Source organism: Acomys minous (assembly GCF_964271855.1).
Source record: "Acomys minous genome assembly, chromosome: 8".
Taxonomy (NCBI): domain Eukaryota; kingdom Metazoa; phylum Chordata; class Mammalia; order Rodentia; family Muridae; genus Acomys; species Acomys minous.
The window spans coordinates 40,426,899-40,453,624 of NC_140489.1; the positions used below are offsets into that span (position 1 = coordinate 40,426,899).

The 26,726-nt window shown below is 46.6% G+C and overlaps 1 protein-coding gene across 1 annotated transcript in view; it reads right to left on the bottom strand.

The window, feature by feature from the left end:
• LOC311604058 (protein farnesyltransferase subunit beta) overlaps positions 1–26,726 on the bottom strand; it is a 75,351-nt gene that overhangs the window by 47,884 nt on the left and 741 nt on the right. The window contains exon 2 of the mRNA XM_084793572.1: positions 9,978–10,042. Coding sequence (XP_084649698.1) covers positions 9,978–10,042 — 65 coding nt within the window. The remainder of the gene's footprint in view (positions 1–9,977; positions 10,043–26,726) is intronic.

Here is a 26,726-nt window from a genome sequence, read left to right on the forward strand (position 1 = left end):
ACTCAGTGGATGCCTGGTAACTTCAGTACGTACAAATGGCGACTACACCAGGGCAAAGAGGCACGCATCTGAGTTCTCTGAGTGCCTGCACACTGTCCTGGCAGGTGTCTGAGAGAAAACACCTTGTGAAGGAGGTGACTGCCCTGCACTCGGCACGCACTGCTGGGCACGGACAGTCTACTCAGAAGGCTCCTCCAGCACCTAGAAACTTCCTGTGCTGTAAAGGAATCTAACTCAGGGCCTTGCTGCTTCCACGGCTGTCACTTCAGTCGTTTCTTCTGGGACCACTTGTCTGAGATCTGTACTTTGTCCCCTGCCCACCCCTTGGTTGTCCATCTGTTACTCTGGCCCCAAAATTCCACCTCCCACGCGCTGACCCACAGCCCTGGCCAGAGGATGCTTTTTGTATTCCACAGCCAGTTGGTCACACCCGTGGCCCTGGGGTCAGCAATACTGGCTTTAAGATGGAATGTGCTGCCCATGGCCACCTGCAAGGGCAAAGAGGGAGGCGGGGCTTTTTGCTTAGCATTGAAAAGTGGCCTGTGTGGTTATGGAAGAAAGAAAAGGAGAAAGAATGTCAAGACGTTCGCCGAGCCTGCTGACTACAGAAATAACAGGAAAGAGGACCATTCTCTTCTAGGTAGTCAATAAACAATTGTTTCTAGAACTCCCACTGCTCTGTGCTCAGAATACCGATCACCAATGTGGTCTGTGCCTCAGGAGAGTCTTCCAAGGCAGGGATGGAAACGGATGGCGGTGGCGCCCACCTGTTGTAATGCTAGCACTCAGAAGGCAGGAGGACCACAAGCCCAAGGCCAAGAGCCTCCTCAGAAAAAAAAAAAAAAAACCACAATGCTATAAGAGATGGCGGGGCCTCTGAGCATGAAGAACTGTCAATTAAGTCACTGAGAGGTTTGCAATGCCTTCTTCAACTGAGTAAGCGATTCCCAAGAGTCAGCTGTTACAAAGCGAGGCTGGTCCTCTCTCTATGTCTTCCCCATGCACCCACTTGCCTTCTGCTTTGTACCCTGAACTGAAACAGAGCAAAGGCCCCCACAGAAGCCAACTAGATGCTGCCATGCTCCCCGGCTGCCCAGCCTCCAGAATCATTAAAGTGTAATCAATACACTTTAAGACATAGACATAGAATAATTTTCCCCAGTTCAGGCAACAGGAAATGGGCTTAGACAAGGGAGCCGCAGATAGGGACCAGGTCACATACAGAGATGGGATTGTTTATCTACTATACAAGATGGCAGATGACGAAGAGAGACTTGGGGGAAAGAGGACCAACAACAGAGCAGTCCATGACCTTTGTGAACACTCAGGGCAGGGGTCAGAGCAATGACAGAAAACAGCTGCTAGGTGTGGTATCACAGGACTGTATTCCCAGAGCCGAAGGCGGCAGAAGATCAGGAGTTCAAGGTGAGCCTTTGCAATATAACACAATCAAGACCAGTCTGAGCTATGTAAGACTCTTGTCTCAAAAATCAAAAAGGGGGAAGAGAAAATGGCCAGACTCAGCTTCTCTTTCACAGGATCCAAGGGTCAGAACTCCTGTGTAGGGAGTGTCTTGCATGGAGGTCCAGCTATGGAGCAAAGACACGTAGAGCCCTGCCCAGCTAATGCTCTAACCTGGTAAGCATGGTGGGCTGATTTCACAGAACGGCAGGGGAAGTGAGTACTGGTATTGGTAGGCTGGAGAGACGGCTCAGAGGTTAAAAGCACTGGCTGTTCTTCCAGAGGTCCTGAGTTCAACTCCCAGCACCCACATGGCAGCTCACAACTGCCTATAACTGTAGTTCCACGGGACCTGATATCCTCTTCTGGTATACAAAGTACATGCACGCATACAACATACCCATACACATAAAATAAAGAAATCTTAAAAAAAAAAAAAAAAAGCTGGGCTCCGTGGCACACACCTGTGATTCCAGCACTCAGGGAGGCAGGCAGATCTCTGTGATTTCAAGGTCAGCCTGGTCTACAAAGTGAGTCCAGGACAGCAGAGAAACCCTGGCTCCAGAAACAAAACAAAATAAAATGAAATAAATTAGTTCAGAAGTTAGAGCCAACGTACAAAGGAGTAGGCAGAGAGAAGTCAGCCTGGAGAGGGGCAGAATTTACAAGTCCGTTAAGGGAGTTGTTTAAAGCCTAGAAGCAGGCTGGGCGTGGTAGTGCACACACTTTTACTCCCAGCATTTGGGAGGTGGAAGCGGGTGAATCTCTGTGAGCTCAAGGTCAGCCTGGTCTACACAGCAAGTTCCAGGCCAGCTAAGGCTACAAAGTGAGACTCTGTCAGAAGACAAAAGAAAACAAGAAAAAGCCTGGAAGCAAAGCTGGGCACCACAGCCCATGCCCATAAACCCACCCAGCACTCAGAAGGCCGAGAAGCTAGAGGAATGCTGTTAGTTCAAGGCCAGCCCAGTCTACATAGAGAGCTCCAAAGGCCATCCTGAAGCCTTGTCTCCAAAACAAAGTAAGATGTAAGAGGAAATTTGAGTTTGAAATATAATAAGGATGACCCTGAAAACATGCTAAGCAAAAGAAGCCACTTGCAAAATGCCTCCTATTATATGATCCTGTTTGTATGAAATGTTTACAAAGGGAGAATCCTTAGAGACAACACGTAGGTTAATTGGTTGCCTAGAGTTCAGGAAGATGAAGGAGCTGAGGGTAGTGAACAAGGGTATCCTTCTAAGGGGCGATGCAATGCTAAAAAAGTAAGTATAATAATAGCCATTCAACTGTGTGAATGTACTAAAACTGATGAATTACATATTTGAACTCAATGAATTATGTGTGAATTATATTTCATTAAATTATTTTTTCTAAAAAGGAGCAAAGCTAGACACGGTGATGTATGCCTACAATCCCAGCATTCAGGAGGCTGGTGCAGGAAGATGGCAAGTCCAAGGCCAGAGAGTGTCAGACTTCCTGGGCTATTGAAGCACTCACTGTGCAAGCCGAAGGACCTGAGTTCAATGCCTGAAACCTGTGTAACTGCAGGAGAAGGCAGCTGACTCCAGCTGTCCTCTGACCTCCACATGAGCCTATGCACACATACAGGCAATAACCATAAGCAAGTAAAAATGATTTTAAAGGGAGCTACTGAAGTGGTGTAGGCAGCAGGAGATGAGAACCTGCAGTAAGAAAGGCTTCCACATCCTCAGAGACAGAGACGATGTGATGAGCAGTTGGGTGAAGCCAGGCAAGCCTGGGAGGGTGAGGTGGGGAAGCGCAGACCAGCGGGAAGCTTGTGGGATGGCAGCCTGTGATTTCTCAGGAACGAGGAGCCCGGCTCACAGGCGCTCCAGACTGGCTGCTGTCGCGAGGGCGTTAGAGAATATGAGATGAGTAAAGGAAGTGGAAGCCAAGAAGTAGACCAGTCAGCCGACATTTCTAGGTGGTTTCCTAATTTGTTTGGTTTTGGTTTTTCGAGACATGGTTTCTCTGCGTAGCCTTAGCTGTCCTGGAACTCAATCTGTAGTCCAGGCTAGCCTCAAACTCAGAACTTCGTTTTGTTTTGTTTTAAAGACAGACCCTCACTATGTAGCCTAGGTTGGCCCCTAACTCAAAATCTTTCTGCCTCAGCAGAGGGCTTATGTTACACGTGTGTGCTACCATGCCTGGCTTCCTTGATGGGACTATTTAGGAAACAGCAGTGGGATGAAAGGAAGAACAGACTACACAGAGAGGGAGGGAAAATGGTAAGCAGATTCCTGAAATAGCTCATATGTCCTGGCTCAGCCTGAGCAGGATGGAAACACAGGCTAGCCCAGGCCTCTGACAAGAACAAGCAAAGCAGACCAGCAGTGACCAGAGAAATCAAAGCCAATCAATATCAAGCATAGTATTTGTTTGGTTTGGTTTGTTTTTGAGACAGGATTCCTTTGATTGGCCCTTGCTATCCTGGAACTCATTTTATAGAACAGACTGGCCTGTAACTCGGAGATCCACTTGCTCCTGCTTCTGCTGCGATTATCGACCACACATGGCATTTTTACTAAACTGAGTTAAACAGCTAAACAAATCCTTTAAAAGTACAGAAATGCAGCCCAGTGAGACAGCTCAGCAAATAAGAGCACTTGCTACATGGCCTGACGACCTGAGTTCAATTCCTGAAACCCACATGACAGGAGGACAGAACCGAGCCCTGCAACTTGTCCTCTGACTTCCAAGCTCCCATACCATGCATGTCACACACACACACACACACACAGTAAATAAATGTAAAAGACAATTTTTTCAAGTACTGAAACTCTAGGAAGTCTTCCTGTCTTTTTGAACAATCTTTTTATGTGACAAGTGGCTTTTCAGTCACTAAGAAATCAATGAGCTCCAAAGCTTTTGCCTTTTGGCTTCCAAAGGCAACAGGTCGGCTTGCTGAAGCAGCAAGGACTGCCCTAACGCCGACTGCTCGGGAACAGCTAATGGAAGGAAGCCTCCATAGCCTCATCTACCTCAGCTTGGTCCCTAGAGAAAGAACCTGAGCCAGCCCAATGGCAAGGCCCCTCCTAAGAAGCTCCCCTCTACCTGAGCCTCACCCCCACACAGCCAGACCCCAGGAGCCCTGCTGAGAGGTGGCTGCTGAGGTTGGGGGGGGGGTGTCCCTCTGAAGAGAAACTTCAGCCACATAGGCTGGAGGGAAATGGAGAGTTAGGGGATGCGGGGAGAGATGATTTCCGGTGGCATTTCCCCAAGCCAACTTCTTACTTCTTTCAACCTCATCCATTTAAAGCATAATCATAGAAATGTACTGCTAAGCTGAAGTGTTCAGTTTATTTTGGTAAATCGGAAACTGCGCTAAAAGGCTACTGCTGTGAGCTAAACTGTGGCCTCCCCCTCACAATCAATGCTGAAATCTTAGCCATGGTGTGAGTGTGTTTAGAAATAAGACCTTGAAGGAAGAATGTAAGGTTAAATGGGAGCCGAAGGGTTGGGCCCATCCAATAATACAGGTGCTTTAGTAAGAGGAGGAAAGCTGGGGTGTAGCTCATTGCTGAGAGCTCGCCCAGCATGCACAAAGACCGTGGAGGGGCAGGGCATGGAGGGGAGACTCTAGGGAGTCTGAGCCCAAACAAAAAGCCACGTGAGGACAGTCAGGCAAACCTGGAGGACCCAGGCCTGCTAGCATCTTGATCTTGGACTTCCAACCTCTTGAACCTCTTAAGTTCCTGGGCTTCAGAGCACCCAGTGTGCACTTGGTTACCGCAGCCCAGGCTGACTCACGCCCCTTTCATTACATTCCCCTTTCATGCTCCGTGTAGGAAGTTAAAAGCCAAAGCTCCTCCCACCCCTAAGAGCTAGCTCAGTCTCAAAGCCAAGAAGGGGGAAAAAAAAACAGAGGCTGGGGTGGAAGGCCAGGCATGATGCAAGGGTTCAGCACAACAGTGGATGAGGGAGGGCACTTGTATAACAAGCAGAGGGAGCCGGGAACTGGGATTAGAAGGGCCTTAAAGTGGGTACCAGGTAGTAATACGGCTTATATTTCTGGGGTTAGCCCACTCAGCCCCTTCCTCTCTCTCCAACCTCACCCCACGACCTGAGCTCTGCTTTCTGCAGTCTCGGGACTTTGCACACGTTGTCCCCTCTGTCTAGAACATTCCTCGCACTTTTAAGTTTGTCAGCTCATGCCATGGGGCATCCTATGGGTCTCACCGTTAACTGTCACTTTCTCTGAAAGGCCACCCCGATCTGAGACATCTGTCCTGGCCTCTCAGGCACTCCACTAGCAACTGGAGTTGGTGTTCATCTTCCCAAGAGACAGCAAGCCCAGCTGAGGTAGGACCAGGGCCTGTGTTGTTCAGGCAGCTTTCCAAGCCCCACAGAACACCTGGCTCTCAGGAGCCTCCTCAGGCACTGGTGCTGAATGAGTGGGGCGAAAACCTGAAAGACTTCAAGACAACTAGGCAGAGTAAAACCAAACAAGCATACTTCCCCAAGCCTGTACCACCCTTGAGTATCTTGTGGTGACACGGAAGATGCTGAGTGTAGAAAACCCACTGTAAGAAGCAGTGTGCCTCTGGGCCCTCAGGATTTCTATTCAGGAATGGGGGAAGACAGAGGTCAAGCGTTGAGGCCTTCAGAGCTGGCTTCTGAACCTCTGCAAGCTTAACCTCCAGAGAGAACCCCAAGTGCACTGCCAGCAGGGTCATTCCCACCCCAGAGAAACAATTTTAAACGTGCATGTGCGTGTGTGTGTGTGTGTGTGTGTCTGTCTGTCTGTCTGTGTCTGTGCATGCACAGTTCGCACATTTTATGTTTCACATTAAGGCAAATGAAATAAACTGGGAAGGTAAACATTCAGGACTGTGACGAGCAAGTGGTTAAGGTACTGGATGGGAAAAGCATACGTTCATAAGAAGCAGAACAAGACGGCTCAAGGAGAGGGCTGGGTGTGGGTCAGCTAGTAGGACTGCTGCATAGCGTGTGCCAGGCCCTGGGTTTGACCTCAAAGGCTAAGAAAAAAGTAAAGAGAAAAACAAATGAAAATGAGGACACAACTCATCCTGGGTATCCTAGGTTTGCCGTAGATAGGAGGGAGAGCACAGCCTGAGGCATCTAGAAGGGTCCAGCTGAACGTGACCAGCAGAATAGACTGCGACATGATAGGAGAGTGGGGGGGGGGAGAGTGGGGGGGGGGAGTGTTGGGGGGGGGACAGGGGAAGAAAAGAAGTTGGAGACAAAAGAAGATCAAGAAGGCAAAGAACCAAGACAGTACATAGCCAAAATGGCGGAGTTAGATGGATAGGAAAGAAGCTGGGGGAAGGGATGTACGCTCAGGGGCTGGAGGGCTTGAGGGCAGTGGCCAGGGCTCAGAAGTGCTGAGAGGAGCCAAGCCTCTCAGTAACAGTAACAGGTACCTGAGACACTGAGAGACACTGGCAGCCAGAGCCTGCTCTGATACGCTAACAGACACCTCAGCCATTTGTCCTGGGTTTCTGTGAGACCTAACAGAACACACTGAGGTTCATAAGAAAGCAGGAGGTGTTATAGCATCATGGTGCATCTGGGAGGTGGTGGAGGAAGACAGAGTTCAAGGTCATGCTAAGTTACTAGCTCTGTGGCCAACAAGAGAACCCCTTTCAAAACCAAAACCAAAACCAAAACCAAAGCAAATAACAAAACACCCGAAACAACAGCGATAAGAGAAAGCAGGATGCTGACAAAATCAGTACAAGTACAAGGAGTCAGCGAGATGGCTCAGTGCCTCAGGAGCTCATCCATGAGGCTGATGACGTGAGGTCAAGGGTTGAGGGGGTGCAGAGTCCCTAGTAGCAGAGAGGGTCCTAAATTCAACCCCCAGCACCATAAGAAGAAAGAAGAAAGAAAAAGGAGGGCTTCTTGGTACTGACTACCTCACTCCAGGACAGAGGCACACTTCACAGCCAAAAAGAGAGGGAACTCTTATCTCTTTTTTTTTTCCTTTTTTTTTTTTTTTTTAAATAAGGTCTCCTGTAATCCAAGCTAGTCTTGGTCTTGAACTCACGTCTGAGGAAAACTTTGAACTCCTGGTCCTCCTGCCTTTACTCCCCCACCCCTACCCAAGGTGCTAGGACTACAGGCGGCGTGTACCACCACCCCTGACAGGAAAGTCATTTCTGGGAAGGAGATTAATTGTAGAATGCAGCAACATCCAGCTTCAGCCTTGAACTTGAGCCACATCTGTTTCCCGGCTTTGGCTTATGCCTGCCTCAGCATCACTGCAGGCGTTCCTGGACCTGTGCACAGCCAGCGGTCCTGAGAGCATGTCACATCTCATCAGTGTCACGGCCTCAGGAACCCAAATGAGCCGTGTCACCGAGGTGGCCTGCCAACACTGGATAAGCATGGTGGTGAGCCTGGATGAGCTGTCAGGCCTGAAGTGTGGTTTTGTTTCTTTGGTTTGTTGTCATTTGGGGTTGTTTTCTTTTGAGCTGTAACTTGGGGCTCACACCGCTAGACCACAGCTCTACCACTTCACTATACCTCCTGGCCAAGACTTAAGTTGTGACTACCAAAAGGTTAAATTGATAATAATAGTTTCGGATGGGCGTGGTGGCACATGTCTGCAATCCCAGCACTCTATGAGGCAGTGGCAGGGGGATGTCTGTGAGTTTGAGGCCAACCTGGTCTACAAAGTGAGTCCAGGACAGCCAGGGCTACACAGAGAAACCCTGTTTGGAAAAACAAAACAAAACAAACAAACAAAAGATAAAAAAAATTAGACACTGTGATTCTTGAAACAAGTCCAGAAACATGATATACCCTGCCAAGCACACTTGTTTTCTACCCACACCTGACCTACAATCTCTACCACCACTCACCAAAACCCATCCAGACTGCAGCCCCTCAGCCTTCCTCATCTCTTGTCAAAAACGAGAGTCCAGGGCTGGAGAGATGGCTCAGAGGTTAATAGCATTGCCTGCTCTTCCAAAGGTCCTGAGTTCACTTCCCAGCAACAACATGGTGGCTCACAACCATCTATAATGTGATCTGGTGCCCTCTTCTGGCCTGTAGGAGTACATGCAGGCAAAGTACTGTATACATAATAACGAATAAATACGTCTTGAAAAAAAAAAAAAAGAATGAGAGTCCAAAGGCTCCATTTGGATGGGGAATGAAAAGAGAACGTCAGAAGTCACAGGTCCCTTGCGTGGGAACACAGAGGCTGTGTGTCCACAGAGCCCCAGGCAGGACACAGTGACTCAGAGCTTAAGCAGGTGAGTCATCCGAGGACACAGTGGCTAACAGCGCGGCCCTCCCAACCGTCCTTCAGAATCACCAGGTCCAACCGCCTCTGGGGAGGGACGCTGGAGCGGGTCTGGTGGAGACAGGAGCTCTGTTCCCCTGAGCTCTTGACATAAATGACATTTGCGAAGCTCCAGATGTGGCTCCTGACTAAAGGAATGGTTCCTTGGCTCAAGGTCTCAGCTTTGGGTACTGCAGAGATGTAGCCTAGCAGGCTAGGGAAAGACTCCTCTAGCTGACCGTGCTTGCCCCTTGCCCTCCCGGGGAAGCATGAGGACCTTCGCCTTCCCACGTGCCCTTCCCCGAAATGCTGCCTTTTGCAGCTGTTTTCTACAGTAGCTAATTAGAGAGGGAACAAAGACTCAGAGGTAAAGGCTAGAGCCATAAGTAAATTTTCAGTAAGAAATACCCAGACCTTCCTTCCGCTTGGGTCAGTGCCACAGGTGCTTCTCACCTGGAGAGTACAGACAGGCCCCTATAGAGGAAAGCCCTGTTCCCTGATGAGCCAGTCTCAAAAGATGTCTATGTACTTGGCCCATGGACTATGCAGAATTCACAAGATTGCTAGGCTGGGCAAGATGGCTCACACCTGTAATCCTAGAACTCAGGGAGGCAGAGGCAAGCAGATCTCTGTGAGTTCGAGGACAGTCTGGTCTACAAAATGAGTCCAGGACAGTCAAGGCTACACAGAGAAACTGTCTAGAAAAAAAAGTTGTCAATAGATATATTAAACAAGGTGAGGCTGGACTTTGGACCATATAGCTTCTTTCTTTTTGGTTTTCTGAGACAGGGTTTCTGTGTAGCCTTAGCTGTCCTGGAGCTCACTGCGTAGAGCAGGCTGGCTCTGAACTCAGAGATCCACCTGCCTCTTCCTCCCCCAACCCCCTGGGATCAAAGGCGTGCACTACCACACCCCACCCATACAGCGTCTTAAACCAGAGTGGATCCACTGGTGTCTCCCGGAATTTAATTTGGATACCGGCAAAAAGAACTATTCTAGGGGTTTGAGAGATAGCTCCCCAGTTGAGAGCACTTGCTGGCTTTCCAAAGGACATAAGTGTAGTTTCCAGCACCCACATCAGGTGGCTCACAATCTCCTGATCTCCAGTTCCACTGAGATAGAGATTTAGTTCAGCTGGTTGGGGAAACACGCCCCTAGTTGGTTAAGTAGAGACAAGGAGGAGGATAAAGTGGTCCCCTCAGGGCCGCACGCATGCGCGCGCTGGCTGCTACTCACAGCTTACCTTGGTATAACGTGGTTCAACTTGTAGGAACTGAAGACTTCCTGGATGTTCTCCTCCACTTTGGCCTGAGAAGGCAGCAGGACATGGAAGAGAGAAAACGTAGATGATGAGATGCTAGCCGTTTTTTCTTCCTACTACCACGAATGCATAGCGCCCGAAGTCTTCCAGCACAGCCAGCTCTGTGCTACATAGAGATCCGGAGGCTCTATAACCTGACAGAAGTAACTGGAGAGGTAGTTTAGGGCCAGGAACCCCCATAAACAACAATCCAGGGACTGTCCTTGGTTTTCTAACCAGAAATGCCAGAAGCGGGGCTGGGGAAGGGGGAGGGGCTCTGGTCTCTAATCCAGATGAGCACCCTGCGGGAGGCTTGGCTTAGTCAGGGCTCCTGCTGCTGTGATGAAAAGCCAAGAGCCAAAGCAACTCGGGTTTATCTCCTTTTTGTTTGTTTGCTTGTTTTGTTTTTGAGACAGTTGTTTGTCCCGTAGCTCTGGCTGTCCTGACACTCACTTTGTAGACCAGGCTGGCCTTGAACTCACAGAGATTCACCTGTCTCTGCCTCCTGAGTGCTGGGATTAAAGGGGTGCACCACCCTCTAATTACCGAGGGAAGCCAGGGCAGAACACGGAGGCAGGAACGGAAGCAGCGGGCATGGAGGAGTGCTGCTTACTAGCTTGCTCCCCATGGCTTACTCAGGACCACCTGCCCAGGGATGGTGCCACACCCACACCCACCCTACCCCAAAGTGGCCTGGCTGGACCAGCCCACATCAATCATTAATCAAGAAAAGTCTTCATCTCAGCACTAGGGAGGCAGAGGCAGGTGGATCTCTGAGTTTGAGGCAACCTGGTCTACAGAGCGAGTTCCAGGATAGCCAGGACTACACAGAGAAACCCAGTCTCGAAAAACCAAGGGGCGGGGGGATCCCCTACAGACTTGCCAGCAGCAGTGTGAATGAAGGCACTTCTCAAATGGAGTTCCTCTTCTCACATAATTCCAGTTTATGTCAAGTTGACAACCAGCCAGCACAGACTATATACAAGAAAATGGAAATAAAACTCCAGTGCAGAGCTGGAGAGATGGCTCAGAGGTTAAGAGTACTGCCTGCTCTTCCAAAGGTCCTGAGTTCAACTCCCAGTCAACCACATTGTGGCCCAAACCACCTATAATGAGATCTGGTGTCTTCTTCTGGTGCGCAGGCAGGCATACATGCAGACAAAACATTGTATACATAATAAATAAGTAAATCTTTAAGAAAACAAAAACAAAAAGCTCCAGTCCAGACACTAATCCTTTCTGCTGAGCACAACTGGCTCTCTAGACTTTCATGGTGAAAATGGTGTTTACTTACTCCCAAATTTCAGCCCATTCCCAAACGGATTTTTAGACCACCTCTTAAGAGGTGGGAATGTCATTGTAAGCTTGATCTCGGTTCTGTGGAGGCCCATTAAAGGAAAGTTATTTCCTCCTGGTCAAAAGAATGAATTCTACCTCTGGCCTTGGGTTAAGATCTAACATTCCAAACCACCCAAAACATAAGAGTTACTCCTGCTGGACCTGGCAGTTTGGGTGCATACCCTGCCCCCCACCCCACCCCTACAACACACACACACACACAGTATCAGTCACCCAGAAGACAATGGAAGGTAGACACTGAGGGACTAGACAGACTCCCAGGTAAGCAGACATATAGGCAGAGGGTCCATGATTAGGTAATGAGGATGATGAACTTTTAAGATGACTGCCTTCTAGACCTGAGATAGAAACCTGGCAGGGTAAAACAAAGGCCTTCTGGGCTTTTTCTCTGGCCAAGGCTGGCACAAGGAGTCCAAGGTCAGACTGGGACAAGTTTACACAACAGTTGTGGGCCAATCAGCCATCCTGTCTGTCTTGGAAATGACCAACCCTCAAGTACGGGAGGATGACCTTCCAAAGGCTGAAAAGCCCCAGCCCTCAAGGAGAACCTGCTTGCTTTGTGGAAAGGTGCCCTCTGTGTGCCTGCTGTATGTGCGTGTTTCCTCGCCCCTAATAAAACCCTTTCTTCAGCTGCAGATTCTGTCTGCTCCTCTCTGCTGTGCTGGACATGTCTCTGCTACCACCTGTCAGTGCTTGATATCTTCTCTGCCATTTAATGCTTTAGCTGGCAGAGAGAAAGAGCCAGATCAAGACCCCTAGATGGTAACAGTACCTTTGGCTTCTGTAGGATACCCAGATCTGCTATACCCAGATACCCCTCCGTAGCATGAGGATTGTGTTGAGCCTATTACTTTAAGGGATTGGAGATGTAAGAGAAGCCCTTTAAGTAAGAAGACAATAGACATCCTTTCGTAAGAAAAATTCTTATCTACGCAGAAAATGCCATTTGTAAGAATGTTACCCTCGGTATTAGGAAGAAAAAAAGGACTACATTTCACACACACACACACACACACACACACACACACACACACACACAGAGCTCCAATGTGGGAAAAGGCACCTATGAAAATCTACACAAACCTTGTCACCTTTACACACACACACACACACCATCCTTTGTTGTTAGTGGAAGCTGTTATATAAGCTTTTTTGTTTGTTTTTTGAGACAGCCTTGGCTGTCTTGGACTCCCTTTGTAGACCAGGCTGGCCTTGAACTCACAGAAGTCCACCTGCCTCTACCTCCCAAGTGCTGGGAGTAAAGGTGTGCGCCACCACGCCTGGCCAAGCTTTTAGTCTCAACCATTTCTCCCTAAGTATCTTCATGTATAGATGTTAACAAATTTATTTTCTTTTGTTAATACAGATCTCAGGGAAAAAATTAAAGGATAGAGGAAAATATTCTCCCTCCTCTACCTTTCTTTAAGGGGAAAGGTGTTTTGCCTACATGTATGCTTGTACACCACTTGCACACCTGGTGCCCATGAAAGCCAAGAGGGCATCAGATACCCTGGATGCGCAGTTACAGACAGAGGTGAGCTGTCATGTGGATGCTACAAATCAAACCCAGGTCCTCTGAAAGTGCAAGCAGTGCTCTCAACCATCTGTCCACTCCCTGTGTTTTGGTTTGTTTTGATCCCCCCTTTTCTCTTATTTCTGCTCTGGGGATCAAACCCAGGGCCTCACACATGGCAGGCAGCACTCACCACCTAGCTATACTCCCGGCTCTGAAAGATTTATTCCCCCTGCTCTATAAAATTGTCGATCAAATACATAATTAGTTCCTGTGAAAGACTGTATGCTATTGTCAAGTTAAAGTTTAAGTAAAACTATGAAAATCGTCTAAGAAGTGTATAAGGAGATCAACTGCTAAAATGCCAAGAAATTATAAAATCTGGTTCTGTCATATATATATCTCCACAGTATCACAAAATGAAGAATCTCAAAAATTCAGATCAACAAAGAAGCCACAGATATTTCTCTTTCTGTCTTTCTCATTTATGTTTCAGATTTTTAAAAAAGATTTATTTATTATTTATATAGTGTTCTGCCTGCATGTGTGCCTATGTACTAGAAGAAGGCACCAGATCTCACTATAGATGGTTATGAGCCAACTTGTGGTTGCTAGAAATTGAATTCAGAACCTTTGAAAGAACAGCCAGTGTTCTTAACCTCTGAGCCATCTCTCCAGGCCTGGATTTGGCTTCAGTGTGTGTGTGTGTGTGTGTGTGTGTGTGTGTGTGTGTGTGTGTGTGTGTGTGTGTGTGTGTTTGTATGTGTGTGGTACATGTGTGTGCAATGCCTATTGAAGCCAAAAGAGGAAAGAGTGTGTTGGATTCGCTAGAGCTGGAGTTACAGGCAGCTGGGAACCAACTGGCCTGGGTCCTGGGAACTGAACTTGGGTCCTAAGCACAGTATCTGTCCTTAACCACAGAGCCACCTCTCCAGCTCCCTAGTGTTTTGTGTTTGAGATGGGGTCTCATGTAACCCAGGTTGGTCTGGAACTTACTAAGTAGCTGACGGATGACCTTCAGCACCTGATCCTGCTTCCACCTCCCATGAGTCCTGGGATCACAAGTGTCACTGCCACACCCAGCTCCCTCCACATTCTTGATCTTTATAGTGAGTGCTCCTTGATTTTGTAAAATATATAATGATCTTGTTCCTAGAAAATGCCCCCCACCCCTTATTTGTTTCATTTTATTTTATTTTTTTCAAGACAGGGTTTCTCTGTGTAGCCTTGGCTGTCCTAGACTCACTTTGTAGACCAGGCTGGCCTTGAACTCATAGTGATCCCCCTGCCTCATCTCCCCAGTGCTGGGATTAAAGGAGTGCACCACCATGCTCTGCAAATGTTTGCCCCCCCCCCCTTTTTTTCTTTTTCAACGCAGAGGATGGACGTAGACCCTCAAGAATGCTGGGTAAGTTCTATCACTCAGCTGTACATCCCACCAGCTCTCCCTGGGAACCTTAAAACAGACGCGCACACGCGCGCGCGCGCGCGCGCACACACACACACACACACACACAACTTCTGAAACACCCATTGAGAGTTTCTAGTTCCTTTGACAAATGTGCAAAACTTACATCAATGAGGAGAGTGGTGATGTGAGCCACCTAAAATGGCGAGCTCCTAAAACGTAATTACGTTTGGTTTTTGGATATTTTGGCATTTGTAATTGAACCTGAGCTTAAGGGATGAGGTGGTTAAGAATTTTTAACACTGCAAGAAACAGATCAGCATCCAACACGGCTTAGGGAAAGCAGGACACTGTCCCGGGTTCCTTAGAATTCTTTCTCCATTCCAAATCCTCGCCAGGGACTAAGGCAAAGGCAGCAGAACAACAGAACCCAGACAGGTCCTGCCATGCCGCCCTTGGCTGTAAAGCAAGTGAGCTGGGAAAACAGGCATGGAGCACATGTCAGCCAGGAGGTGAAGCAAGGTCTGCCTGTGGCACACGGCTGTATGCCTGAGAGGACAGTCCTCAAAGAAACAAACCCAACTGGGAGAAAAGGCTCGAGCAAGCACAAGCCTATTCTAATCCACACCAGGTTCAGTTGCTGCCAGAGGCATCCCCTCCCTAGAACTCTGCCTCGTGGTTGCCTGGGAGAACAGTCAAGAACTGCTTCTGCTCCAACTTGGGCAGCATAATCAGTCAAATACCAAACAAGAGGATGGAGGTTTATTTCTACACTCAAATACCAAACACAAACATGGAAATATGTCATAATGCTTAGGGGAAAATAATTTTAAGAAACATTCCAAACATACTGTCATTTGTCTTCGGATTTCCTATTCACACCTTTTTATTTCTATGTAGTCAGTAGCAAACCGATACCAATCATCCAAGTTAAGAAATCTAACGAACACCTCATAGGTCAGCTATTTATAAAAATGAACAGATAATTCACTGCCTAGTAAGTAGTCATGTACTTTGGCTTGGAACAGTGGCCCATGATCTCAGCACCAGGAGGCTGAGACAGGGAGCAGGAGAACAGTGAGCTAATGCCAGCCTGGGCTGCACAGCAAGAACCTGTCTCAAAACAGGCTTTGTTGATCAAAATGCATGATTTAAATATATTTGAAAAATGAATACACATAAAATCCAAATATAATTTTATTAAGTCTTTTTATGATTTTTATCTTTTGTTTTGTTTTGGTTTTTTTTGAGACAGGGTTTCTCTATGTAACAGCCCTGACTATCCTAGACTCACTTTGAGTGCTGGGATTAAAAGCATGCGCCACCACACCCAGCTACTATGTTTTAATTTTATGTGCATTGGTATTTTGCTTGAATGCATGCATGGGTGGGGGTGTCAGATTCCCTTGGAACTAGCTACACACAATTGTGTGCTGACATGTGGGTGCTATGAGTTGAACTCTGGCCCTCTAGAAAAGCAGCCAGTGCTCTTAACCACTGAGCCATCTCTCCAGCCCCCCAAATATAATTTTTTGACATTTGTTTCATATTTGGAGGTTGCTAGCATACAGGTGATTCTGCTGCCACCCTGAGGAACCTAGCAGCACCTTACATCATCACCTGCCCCTGCCATGCCAGGTGGGCCAGGTGTACGTGGACCATAAAACACTCTGTCTCTCTGTTCCAGTTTCCCTCTGGCCCCACATTCTCTTTCTCTGTGCCCTGGGCATCCCCTTTCTCCTCCTCCCTGTCCCCTCTCTCTGAGCCCTCATGGCCCACTCACTGTCTCTGTCCCTTCTCCAGGCCCCTCCCCCTTTCCCACAATAAACCTCCTTTATACCAGATCCGTTGCATGACATAATTCCTCAGGAAGTTACACCTCATCTTTATAGAGTGTAACAGAAGTGGCCAAGCAGGAGTTTGCTGTAGTATAAGATATTTTAATACAAGGGACTGGAGAGACAGCTCAATGGTTAAGAGTGCTTACAGCTCTTAAAGCGGACCAAGGTTTAATTAGCGGCACCCACGTGGTGGGTCACAATCATCTGTAAACACAGTTTCAGGAGATCCGATGCCTCTTCTGACCTCTGTAGACTCCTGCACATATGAGGTGCCATACATATACTCAGGCACGAGATTGCACGCACACACATACACGTGTATGTACACACACACACATACACAATTAAATAAACATTTTAAAAATCTTAATACATATAAAGTCAAAACACACAAATGGTGTACATTAACCATGCTCATTAGATTGCAGCTATGAGTTTCTTTCCGTGATACTCCTTTCTGTACAGTTAGTAAATATGAGACTTTCATTAAGGCTGTGTTACATCCAAAATTTGTAAATATGTCTTTATGTTTAATCTCCTTCAAGAAGGAAAATAGAAAGTGCCAAACCCAACAAGCAGTAACATTCAAGATCCAGGTAGCCTCCTCTCTATGCATCAATCTATGTATCTATCTATGTATCTATCTATGTGTCTGTCTGTCTATCTATCTATCTATCTATCTATCTATCTATCTATCTATCTATCCACTTTTGAAACGGTCTCCCGTGCCCAGGCTGGCCTCACACTCCCTATGTATCTGTGGATGACCTTGAACTTCTGATCCTCCTGCTTCGCTCTCCCAAATGATGGGAGTACAGGCATGTATGTTCATCCCAGTTTATCCAGGGACTGACCCCAAGGCTTGCGAGGGAAGCACTCTATCAACGGAGCTACATCCCCAGCCCCACAATAAACTTTTATGTTACTCTATATAATAGGTCAAAGGACTGTTATCAGAGCTTACCAAAAAGAGAGGTAACTAATACCTTTAAAAGATTATTACAAACCAGGCATGGTGGCACACTCCTTTAATCCCAGCACTCAGGAGGCAAGGGCAGGTGGATCTCTGAGTTGAAGGCCAGCCTCGTCTGCAGAGTGAGTTCCGGGACAGCCAGGGCTACACACAGAGAAACCTGTCTTGAGCTCCCCCCCTCAAAAAATATTATTATACTATTAAAATGTTTTGTTAAATGTTCAGAGAAAGTTCTAAACTGTCATTTTGTTGAGAAAACTTTAAATATACATTTAAGAGACAATAAAGATTAAGGGTGGCTTTATATCAGCGGTTCTCAACCTGTGTGTTGTGACCCCTTTGGGGGGAGTTGAACGGAAATATAACTTATCCATCTGTTATACATACTATATTATATACATATATTTATGTATCTGACAGATACAACATGATAAAATTATCATTAAAATTTGTTCATTTTTTATGGTTTTCAGATACAAGTGTACACAACATGCGTATGTTTCTTATTATAGTATAATCACCCATTTTTTAGTACCAACAATTGGTTATGGCCAAGCACTTGACATTCCAAGCTCTAACAGCTAAAAGGAGTAAACGGTGATCACATAAGTCCTGATGAGATCGAGAAGTGAAAGTAACTAGATGCTTTTGTAAATTGCTACGTTTCCTGATTTTTTGGTAAACTCTTGATGATTCTTTTAGCTGTTGTCTGTTGATACTGCCTCAAAGAGGTAAACAATTGTTTCCTATTAGGAATCAGTGTATTTAATACACAGGAGCCCATACTTAGAGCTGAGCCTTCAAATAAAAGATAAAGGGCTAAAGAGATAGTTCTGCAGCTGAGAGCACTTACTGCTCCCCCAGAGAACCCAAGTGGGGTAAGCAGGACCCACATTTGGTGGCTCATAACCACCAATAACTCTAGCTCTGGGATATCTCATGCCCGTTTCTGGCCTATTTGGGCTCCTGCATGTATATGTTATACAAACAAGCACACGCACAGACTCACACATCACTTTAATAACAGCACTTGGGAGGTAGGGGCAGATAGAGCTCTCTGAGTTCAAGGCCAGCTTGGTCTACAGAGTGAGTTCCAGAACAGCCAAGGCTATAGTAAGACCTGTTCCACCCACCCCCAAATTACAACCAATCAATTGATCTTTAGTATATATAATCTTCATATATATATGAAGGGTAAGGAAAAGTTTTCACCTCACAAACTGTCAAGGAAAAGGCATAATGGAGAGGAACTCAGCATTCATAAAAGTTCAGAAGGCTCCGTGTGAAAACCGCCTCACAGCCCTTCCTTCTAAACAGCGGGCCTTCTTACATTTGGCCAAGAAAAGAGGCTGCTGGTGTTGTCTTCCTGCCTGCCCGCCATACTTCCTCCTTCCCTGCCCCACCAGATAGAGGAGATCAAAGGCTAAATGCCTCATCGCATGAAGAAGGGAGAATTAAAAGCAAACCGCAAGGCAGTTAGCAGCGATGCCTTCGAGAAGAACTGTTCCCCGAACAAGCTAGGGAGATGTATATGTAGCATACCAAAGTGGACCTGGCCTCCCAGGTTCTCCCAGCATCCCTTCTTCCCTCCCTGCTGCAGGGCGTGGCTGGCATCCCTGCCCTCTACCCTGAACAGCCCAGGGACACGGGCTTCCCCTCCCCCTGCACCATATAATAGGGACATTCTTGGTACCCTCAATCACTCCTCTCTCTCTCTCTCTCTCTCTCTCTCTCTCTCTCTCTCTCTCTCTGTCTGTCTGTCTCTCTCTCTCTCTCTCTCTCTCTCTCTCTGTCTCTCTCTCTCTCTCTCTCTCTCTCTCTCTCTCTCTCTCTCTCTCTTTCTCTTTCTGCCTGAGGATCAGGAAGTAGCTCTTAGCTACTGCTCCAGTGTCTGCCTGCACGCTGCCATGCTGTCCACCATGGACTAAACCTCAGAAACTGTAAACCAGCCCCCAAGTAAATGCTTTCTTCATAAGAGTTGCCACGGCCATGGTGTCTCTTCACAGCACTAGAACAGTGACTAAGATATGATGGAAGATGACAGAGAAAGACATCTGGCTAACCTCTGGCTCCATGTATGCACGCACAGTGTGAGTGTACCTATACACACACCAAAAGAAAAGAATTTTTTTCTTTTAAAAAAGATATTTATGTATTTATTATGTATATGAGTATGCTGTCTTCATGTACACCAGAAGAGCGCATCGGATCATAATATAGATGGTTGTGAGCCACCATGTGGGTGCTGGGAATTGAACTCAGGACCTCTGGAAGAGCAACTAGTGCTCTTAACCACTGAGCCATCTCTCCGGGCCCCAATTTTTTTTCTTAATAATACTGTCATCTTCCCTCTATATTTTAGGTGTCTAAAATACATCCCTGAACAAAAGAGACAAGAGTTTCCATGCCTTTTGTTCACCCTCACTTTTTTTTTAAAGATTTATTTATTTATTTAATGTATAGGAGTGTTCTATTTTCATGTATACCTGCACGATAGAAGGTGGCATCGGATCCCAGTATAGATGCTTGTGAGCCACCATGTGGTTGCTGGGAGTTTAACTCAGGACCTCTGGAAGAACAGACAGTGCTCTTAACCACTAAGCCATCTCTCCAGCCCTCATCCTTACTTTTAAAACATGAGCATGAAAAGGAAAAGCAGAAAGAGGCATGCCAGTCTGAACAGTGGTAGGAAACTCCCATGCCAGAAGCTGGGAACCAGCCTGGTTGTCAGAACCGTACACTCATGTATTCTCCAGACACATCTATGCACTCAGAACCTATGAGTATGGAGTCAGGGTCTCTCACTGAACCGGAAGCTCACCAACTGGTTATACAGGCTGGCCAGTGAGCTCCAGGGACCCTCCTGCCTCAGTTCTACCAGTGTAGGTATTTTCACATGGGTGCTGGGGAGCCCGGCTCCTTATGCCTGTGTGACCATCTTCCTAGCCACAAAAGGTTTTCAGAAGAGATGAAATACTTCTTTCATTCATAAATGCTATTGGGTTTCTTTGTTTTGTTTTGTTTTTCAAGACAGGGTTTCTCTGTGTAACAGAGCTCTGGTTGTCCTGGACTCATAGACCAGGCTGGCCTAGAACTCAACGAGATCTACATCCCTAGTGCTGGGGTTACAGGCATGCACCTGGCCATTCTTTTTTCTGTTTGTTTGTTTGTTTGTTTGTGTTTAAAAGATTTACTTATTTATTATATATTCAGTGCTCTGCCTGCATGTACACCTGCAGGCCAGAAGAGGGCATTAGATCACATTATAGATGGTTGTGGCCCAGTGTGGTTGCTGAGAATTGAACTCAGGACCTCGGGAAGAGCAGTCAGTGTTTCTTAACTTCTGATCCATCTCTCCAGTCCCATTGTTGGGATTTTGTTTTGTTTTGTTTGTTTTTGTTTTTTGAGACAGGGTCTCTCTGTGTAGCCCTGGCTGTCCTGGACTCACTTTGTAGACCAGGCTGGCCTCGAACTCACAGAGATCCACCTGCCTCTGCCTCCCAGAGTGCTGAGATTACAGGCATGCGCCAACACGCCCAGCTTTCTGTTTTCTTTTGTTTTGGTTTGGTTTTTATTAAATCACCAATTTACTATCCTTCTTCTCAACTAAAAGGGTAACAAAAAATTTTCCTGAACTTAATATTTGAGGAACATGGGTGAGTAGAGTATGTCACCCCAAAATAAGACTGCAGGAGATGAGAACCCATCACTCACAATGAGAGCGAAGGAGGCGAAACGGGGCCCTTGCAATAAGCCTCTTTGATGTGAGGATTATTTTGAGCTGCTTATTTTGAGCAACAGTAGACACAGCTTTGAAAACAGCAGAAATTGCTCCTTTACAAGAAGCAGCTCGTATCTCTAAAGGATAGCTTCATCTTTGTCGCCCTCCCTCCTCTGGTATCTTCCTCCCGCGCCCCCTCCCCGCCCCCTCCAACTACCTACCCGTCCTCCCAACAGGAAAGATGAAGCCAGACTTCCTAAAGCACAGTGTGAGGCTGCACAGCAAGCTGATTTCTGTGCTCTTTGTGGTCCGCTTCTTGTGCTGGACGTCCCAGCACTGCAGTTGAAGATGGTCCTTAACCCGGAGCCCTGAGTCACCTCCTAGAGTTACTAGCTTCTCTGGGCATCGCTGTGAGATGTACATTACTAACCTGCGTGTCTCCTCTTGCTAGTCTCTTTTGACACAGAGGGTACAAACTAAAAACTCAGAAAAAGGAGCAACGTTCCTTTTTAATATTCATTTTATTGTCGTGTGAATGTACACGTGTGTGCATGTATGTGTGTGCGCACACATGTGTGTGTGTGTGCGTGTGTTTGTGCGTGTGTGTGTGTGTGTGCGCGTGCGCGCGTGCATGTGTGTGTGTGTGTGTGTGTGAGGGTGTGCATGAGCCACAAGGAAAAGCATGCGTCATCAGGCTTGTCAGGAAACGCTTCTACCCACTGAGTCATCTCATGGCTCCTCCCATTTTCTTTTCACTGTCTGAGACAGAGCCTCACTAACTAGCCCAAGCTGGCCTCACTATGTAATACAGGCTGGCCTTGAACTTCCTACCCTCCTGCCTCAATGCCCCCAAGGAGACGGGATTACAGACCTGTTCTCCTAGGCCGGGGCCAGCCCCTAAGCCTGGGATAAGCTATTCAATGATGACTGTCTTACTCATACGATCTAGGAAAGAGTATTTGCTTGCTCAAAATACACTGGTGATGATGAAAAGACGCATGAAGAGGTTTAGGAGAATTGCCTGGTGGGTAAGAGGAGAGTAATTAGCATTTCTAAATTAGTGTTATATAAAGCATGAAATATAAGTTATCATATTTGTGTGTGCAATGCTAGGGGTTGAATTTAGAGCCTCACATATGCTCGCAAGTGTTCTACCACCAAGCTACAGCCCAAGGCCACAGTTACCTAAATTTAAACATAAATTCTCTCAATAGACACTTGATTTGTTTACTACATACCTGAAAATCTAAAAGTGCATGTATGTCATCCCAACCAGAAATGTCTGTAGGCTTCCTTCTTTCTTTTATAGACCTTGGAGTTGAACCCAGGGCCTTACACTGCAGGGACACCAGCACTGAGCTATATTTTCAGGCCAATTTTATTTTTGTGTTTATTCAGCTGTTTGTTTATAGATAGGGTCTTGCTACGTAGCACAGGCTGTCTGACTAATGACGTCACTGGCATTTCAAATGGAAGATGCAGCCGTGCAGTGGTGGAGGCCCACGCCTTTAATCCCAGCACTCAGGAGGCAGAGGCAGGTTGATTTCTAAATTCAAGGCCAGCCTGATCTACAAAGTAAGTTCCAGGATAGAGAAACTCTGTCTCAAATAAGTAAATAAATGAATAGATAGATAAATATCAAGTGGAAGATGCTTTGGTCTCTGTTCAAGGGCAAACTGAAAGAAAAAACAAGAAAAAAGAAGAGCAATAGTATGTATTATAAACATGGCCACCACCGAAACAGAGACTATCCATCTTAGTTTACAGTTTGCACTAGGGTGATTCCTGATAGGACGATACTGATGAGGGTGGACACTAACAGTACAACCTCACCCTGCTGTGTACTAAGGCCCTTCACATCCACTGGGGAAACACTTATCATGGGACACACACACCCATCCCTTCACAGACTGCCAAGAAACTGACCATTCCTTATCACAGGCACGACAGCCACTCTGTAAGTAGCTGTCACCTCTCACCCAGAACCTCTCAACCATTGCCTATCTCCACCCCCATCTACTACACACACACACACACACACACACACACACACACACACACACACACACGGGCAGAAGGTTGTAGCCACCCAGTGTGTACTGGTCCTCTGGAAAGTCAGCAAGTGCTCTCGACCGCTGGGCCATCTCTCCAGCCCCCACATATAACTCTTAACAGTAACCCGAGGAGCCTGTTAAATCGTCATTCAGACTGTCTCACTGCTGAGTCCTGGCAGCTAACAGGTCTAAAGATGGGAAGGAAGGAGTGAAGAAGGAGTCCAGGGTCTTTTTGGAGAAGGCACCTGAAAAGGTAGGACCTTCTGTTCTGGGAAAACTTCTGCTGATCTCGTCCCTCGCTTTTCTTTTCTCCTAGCAACACTGCGGGGCTCAAACCCGGCACCCTAAGCAAGGGAGCCTGTTGGCATAGCTCTACATCCTGAGGCAGATCAAGGTAGAAAGGAGCGTGGTGGGTCTGCTTGGTAAATGCAAGCTCTCCAGCTAATGGCTTCCCATCTCACTAGGCCTTTCAAACACAACAGCTGTAAGCCATAAGAAGTCCATCCCATCTCCGCTCTCCTGTCTCCTGGCCTCTTTCCTTTCCTGGCATGCTCCCACCTCAGGCCCTTTGTACATGCTTTCTCTCTCCACCCAGAACACTCGCCTAACTGGCCCACTCATGACCTGTTCCCTCACACACTTCATCTGTCAGGTCACACAGGACATCCTTGGCACACCCTCAGCTTTTTATGCCCTAGGTTTCTAGATAGCTTCTTTTTATCCTGCCTTCCTTGTGGTACTTACTGGTGGTAGATCCAGCCTTGCACATGGTAAGCACATGCTCTAATTGAGTCACACCCCCATTGCTGATGTTTTTCTTTTCTTTCTTAATTGGCTGACTCCCTGGTGTGGAGAAAAAAATTTCCTTTAAAGCATCAATTCCATTTCCTTTGTTCACTGACTCATGCCAAGTGTCTGAACAGTGCCTAGACCTAAAATATTTTTCTTGTTTAATTGTCACTTTATTATTTTGTTGGTACGGGGGGGGGGGGGGGGAGGGGGGGTGTTATGTGTGTGCACTGCATGCACACAGAGCTTCTGGAAGCCAGAAATCTTGGGTGCTCTGAGACTGAAGCTCCCTCCAGGATTTACTGACAGCTCAATTTTGTGTCACAGGAATGCAGATCGATGCTTGCCGTTCACTTCCTATCTCATTTGGAAGCTTCGTTTGTTAGACAATAATCTAATAGCTTAACAACAGGACCTAAACCTGTAAGCAGTGGCAGGTGAGACGTTCTGTTCCTTCATTCACTGTCTTTCAGGAAGCTCTTGAGGGCTGAAGTGATGGCTCAGTGATTAAAAGCACTGGCTGTTCTTCCAGAGGACCGGGGTTCAATCCCCAGGACCCTACAAAGTGGCTCACACAAAATCGCCGTGGCATAAGATTGAGCTATCAGGAAATCTGTGAGAAAGCTTCGGTCAAAACCAAAAGATTCCAACAGAATCCTCTGTAAACAGCTCCTCCCAGCAATGCCATTTCTGATGACGGATGGGACCATGTTAACCACCAACCTGCTCGTGCTGAGCCTTCTCCGCCAGAACGTGTGAGGTCTGAGTGACACGTGTCTAGGAAACACTTAGCCCTCAGCTGGAAGCAAATGAATGGTCACTGTGGTGATTTGTTTGTTTGTTTGTTTGTTTTGTTTTTCAAGACAGGATTTCTCCATGTAACAGCTCTAGCTGTCCTGGAATTCTCTCTGTAAACCAGGCTGGCCTCGAACTCACAGAGATCCTCCCGCCTCTGCCTCTCAAGCACTGGGATTAAAGGCGTGTGCCATCACCGCCCTGCTCACTGTAGTGACTATTAAGTGTGGAGGAAACCAGAAGAATGAAGTATCGCCAGGCATGGTGGCTTTAATCCCAGCACTTGGGAGGCAGAGGCAGGTGGGTCTCCGTGAGTTGGAGGCCAGCCTGGACTACAGAGTGAGTTCCAGGACAACCAGAGCTGTTACACAGAGAAACCCTGTCTCAAAAAACAAACAAACAAACAAATAAACAAACATTATCTTCCTACTATCCTAAACTTTTAAAATATGAGCTGGAATAATGCCATGATAAGACTCTATCATATCACTGGGCTTGTGTCTGACAGACACTCTATACTAACCTATCAGGACCTAGCATCCACCCAGCCCTGATGTTGGCCCACCCCTTTTCAGAGCATCTTGTGCCTTTTTTTTTTTTTTTTTTTGGTTCATTATGCCTGCTTGGAACACAAGTTCTTTCTTTATAGGAAAAGAGCAGGAAGAAGCTTCAGTGGTCTAAAGAAAAAGGACAAGGCACTACATACAAAAAAAACACACGAGGAAAACTCCTGGTTTATTCCCTGTTACCTCTTTAAACACAAACATTTTTGTAAAATGATAGACTAACTCTGGTTCTCGTTCTTTCATTAGCATCCTGTATACCCGTACCTACTAAGTTAGCATTTCCCAACCTGTGGGTCATGACGGCATTTTCACAGGGGTGTGGCCTTAAGACCATTGGAAGACACAGGACATCGACATTACAATTCATAACAGTAGCAAAAGCATACTTAGGAAGTAGCAATGAAAATAATTTTTATGGTTGGTGGTCACCACAGCATTAGGAAGGTTGAGAACCACTGTGCTAAGTCAGTTCAGTTAAGGGTATAAAAAATGGGGCATGGGAGAGAGACATGTTTAACTTTGTAGCATCAAAGGAAAAAAGCTTGCCATAGTCTAATCAACTACAAAGACATCACTCTAGCCAGCTGGTGGCGGTGGTGGTGGTGGTGGTGGTGGTGTATGCCTTTAATTCTTCAGAGCACCTGGGAGGTAGAGGCAAACAAATCTCTGTGAGTTCGAGGCCAGCCTGGTCTACACAGTGGGTTCAAGAACAGCAAAGGCTACACAGAGAAACCCTGCCTAAAAAAAGCAAAACAAAACAAAAAAAGAAAGCAAAAAAAAAAAAAAGCAAAATCACATTAAACACTGCAAAAATTCTGTAGCTTTAGTCAATAATGAAAGATTTCTTTGCAATGTTTTGCAAAAGATTTCTGTGGGACACAAGTTAACTAAGAGAGCTGCTGCTACATTCAAAAAGTAAGTTTCCTTTATTACCCCAAAGCCCAGGAGACATTAACTCAAAGGTTAAAATATTCTCTCTGCTACTATGTGAATAACCATATGTTCAATCCCATGTTTGTTATGAATTTTATTTAGGGCAAAGGAGATGGCTACGTAGGTAAAGGTGCCATGCAAGCCTGACAACTTGTTAGATCTTCAGAACCCACATACTGCATGCTTTAGCACCAGCACCCACAACACGTCGTACATACATTCACACACATAAGCATTAAAACAAATGTGTATTCAGTCACAGCTGTAACATTTATGTAGTCATTATTGCTATTAATTTTGCCTAAGTAGATATGAAAGATGAGGCAGGTCCCTCCACGGTTAAGCCTCAGTACTGATCTCAGGAAAATCTTATTTTGGTAAGTGGCTGGATGCCTATTTCTTAGCGCTGACAAGCCTCATCCTGACCACTTCTAGTAACAGATGGGTAAACAGCTCTACAGCAACCAATTTGGGACCAATTCCAAATGGGGAGTGAGAAAGATGAAAACTATAATTCACTACTCACATCTTAAACACTTTTCAAAATGCCATGCCCGGTACACCCTAGGCCTTAGTGAATCACAAGGAGTTCAAACGTCATACTTTTTTGTTCTTTCCGAACTATACAGTTATCCAGCCAGTCCTCCCTAGCCAGACTCCTGCCTAGGGGCTGTTTTCTTTTTCTGTATTTCCAGTAGGTGCTCAAATGATTACCCACCACGAGGTAGGCCTCAATCTGA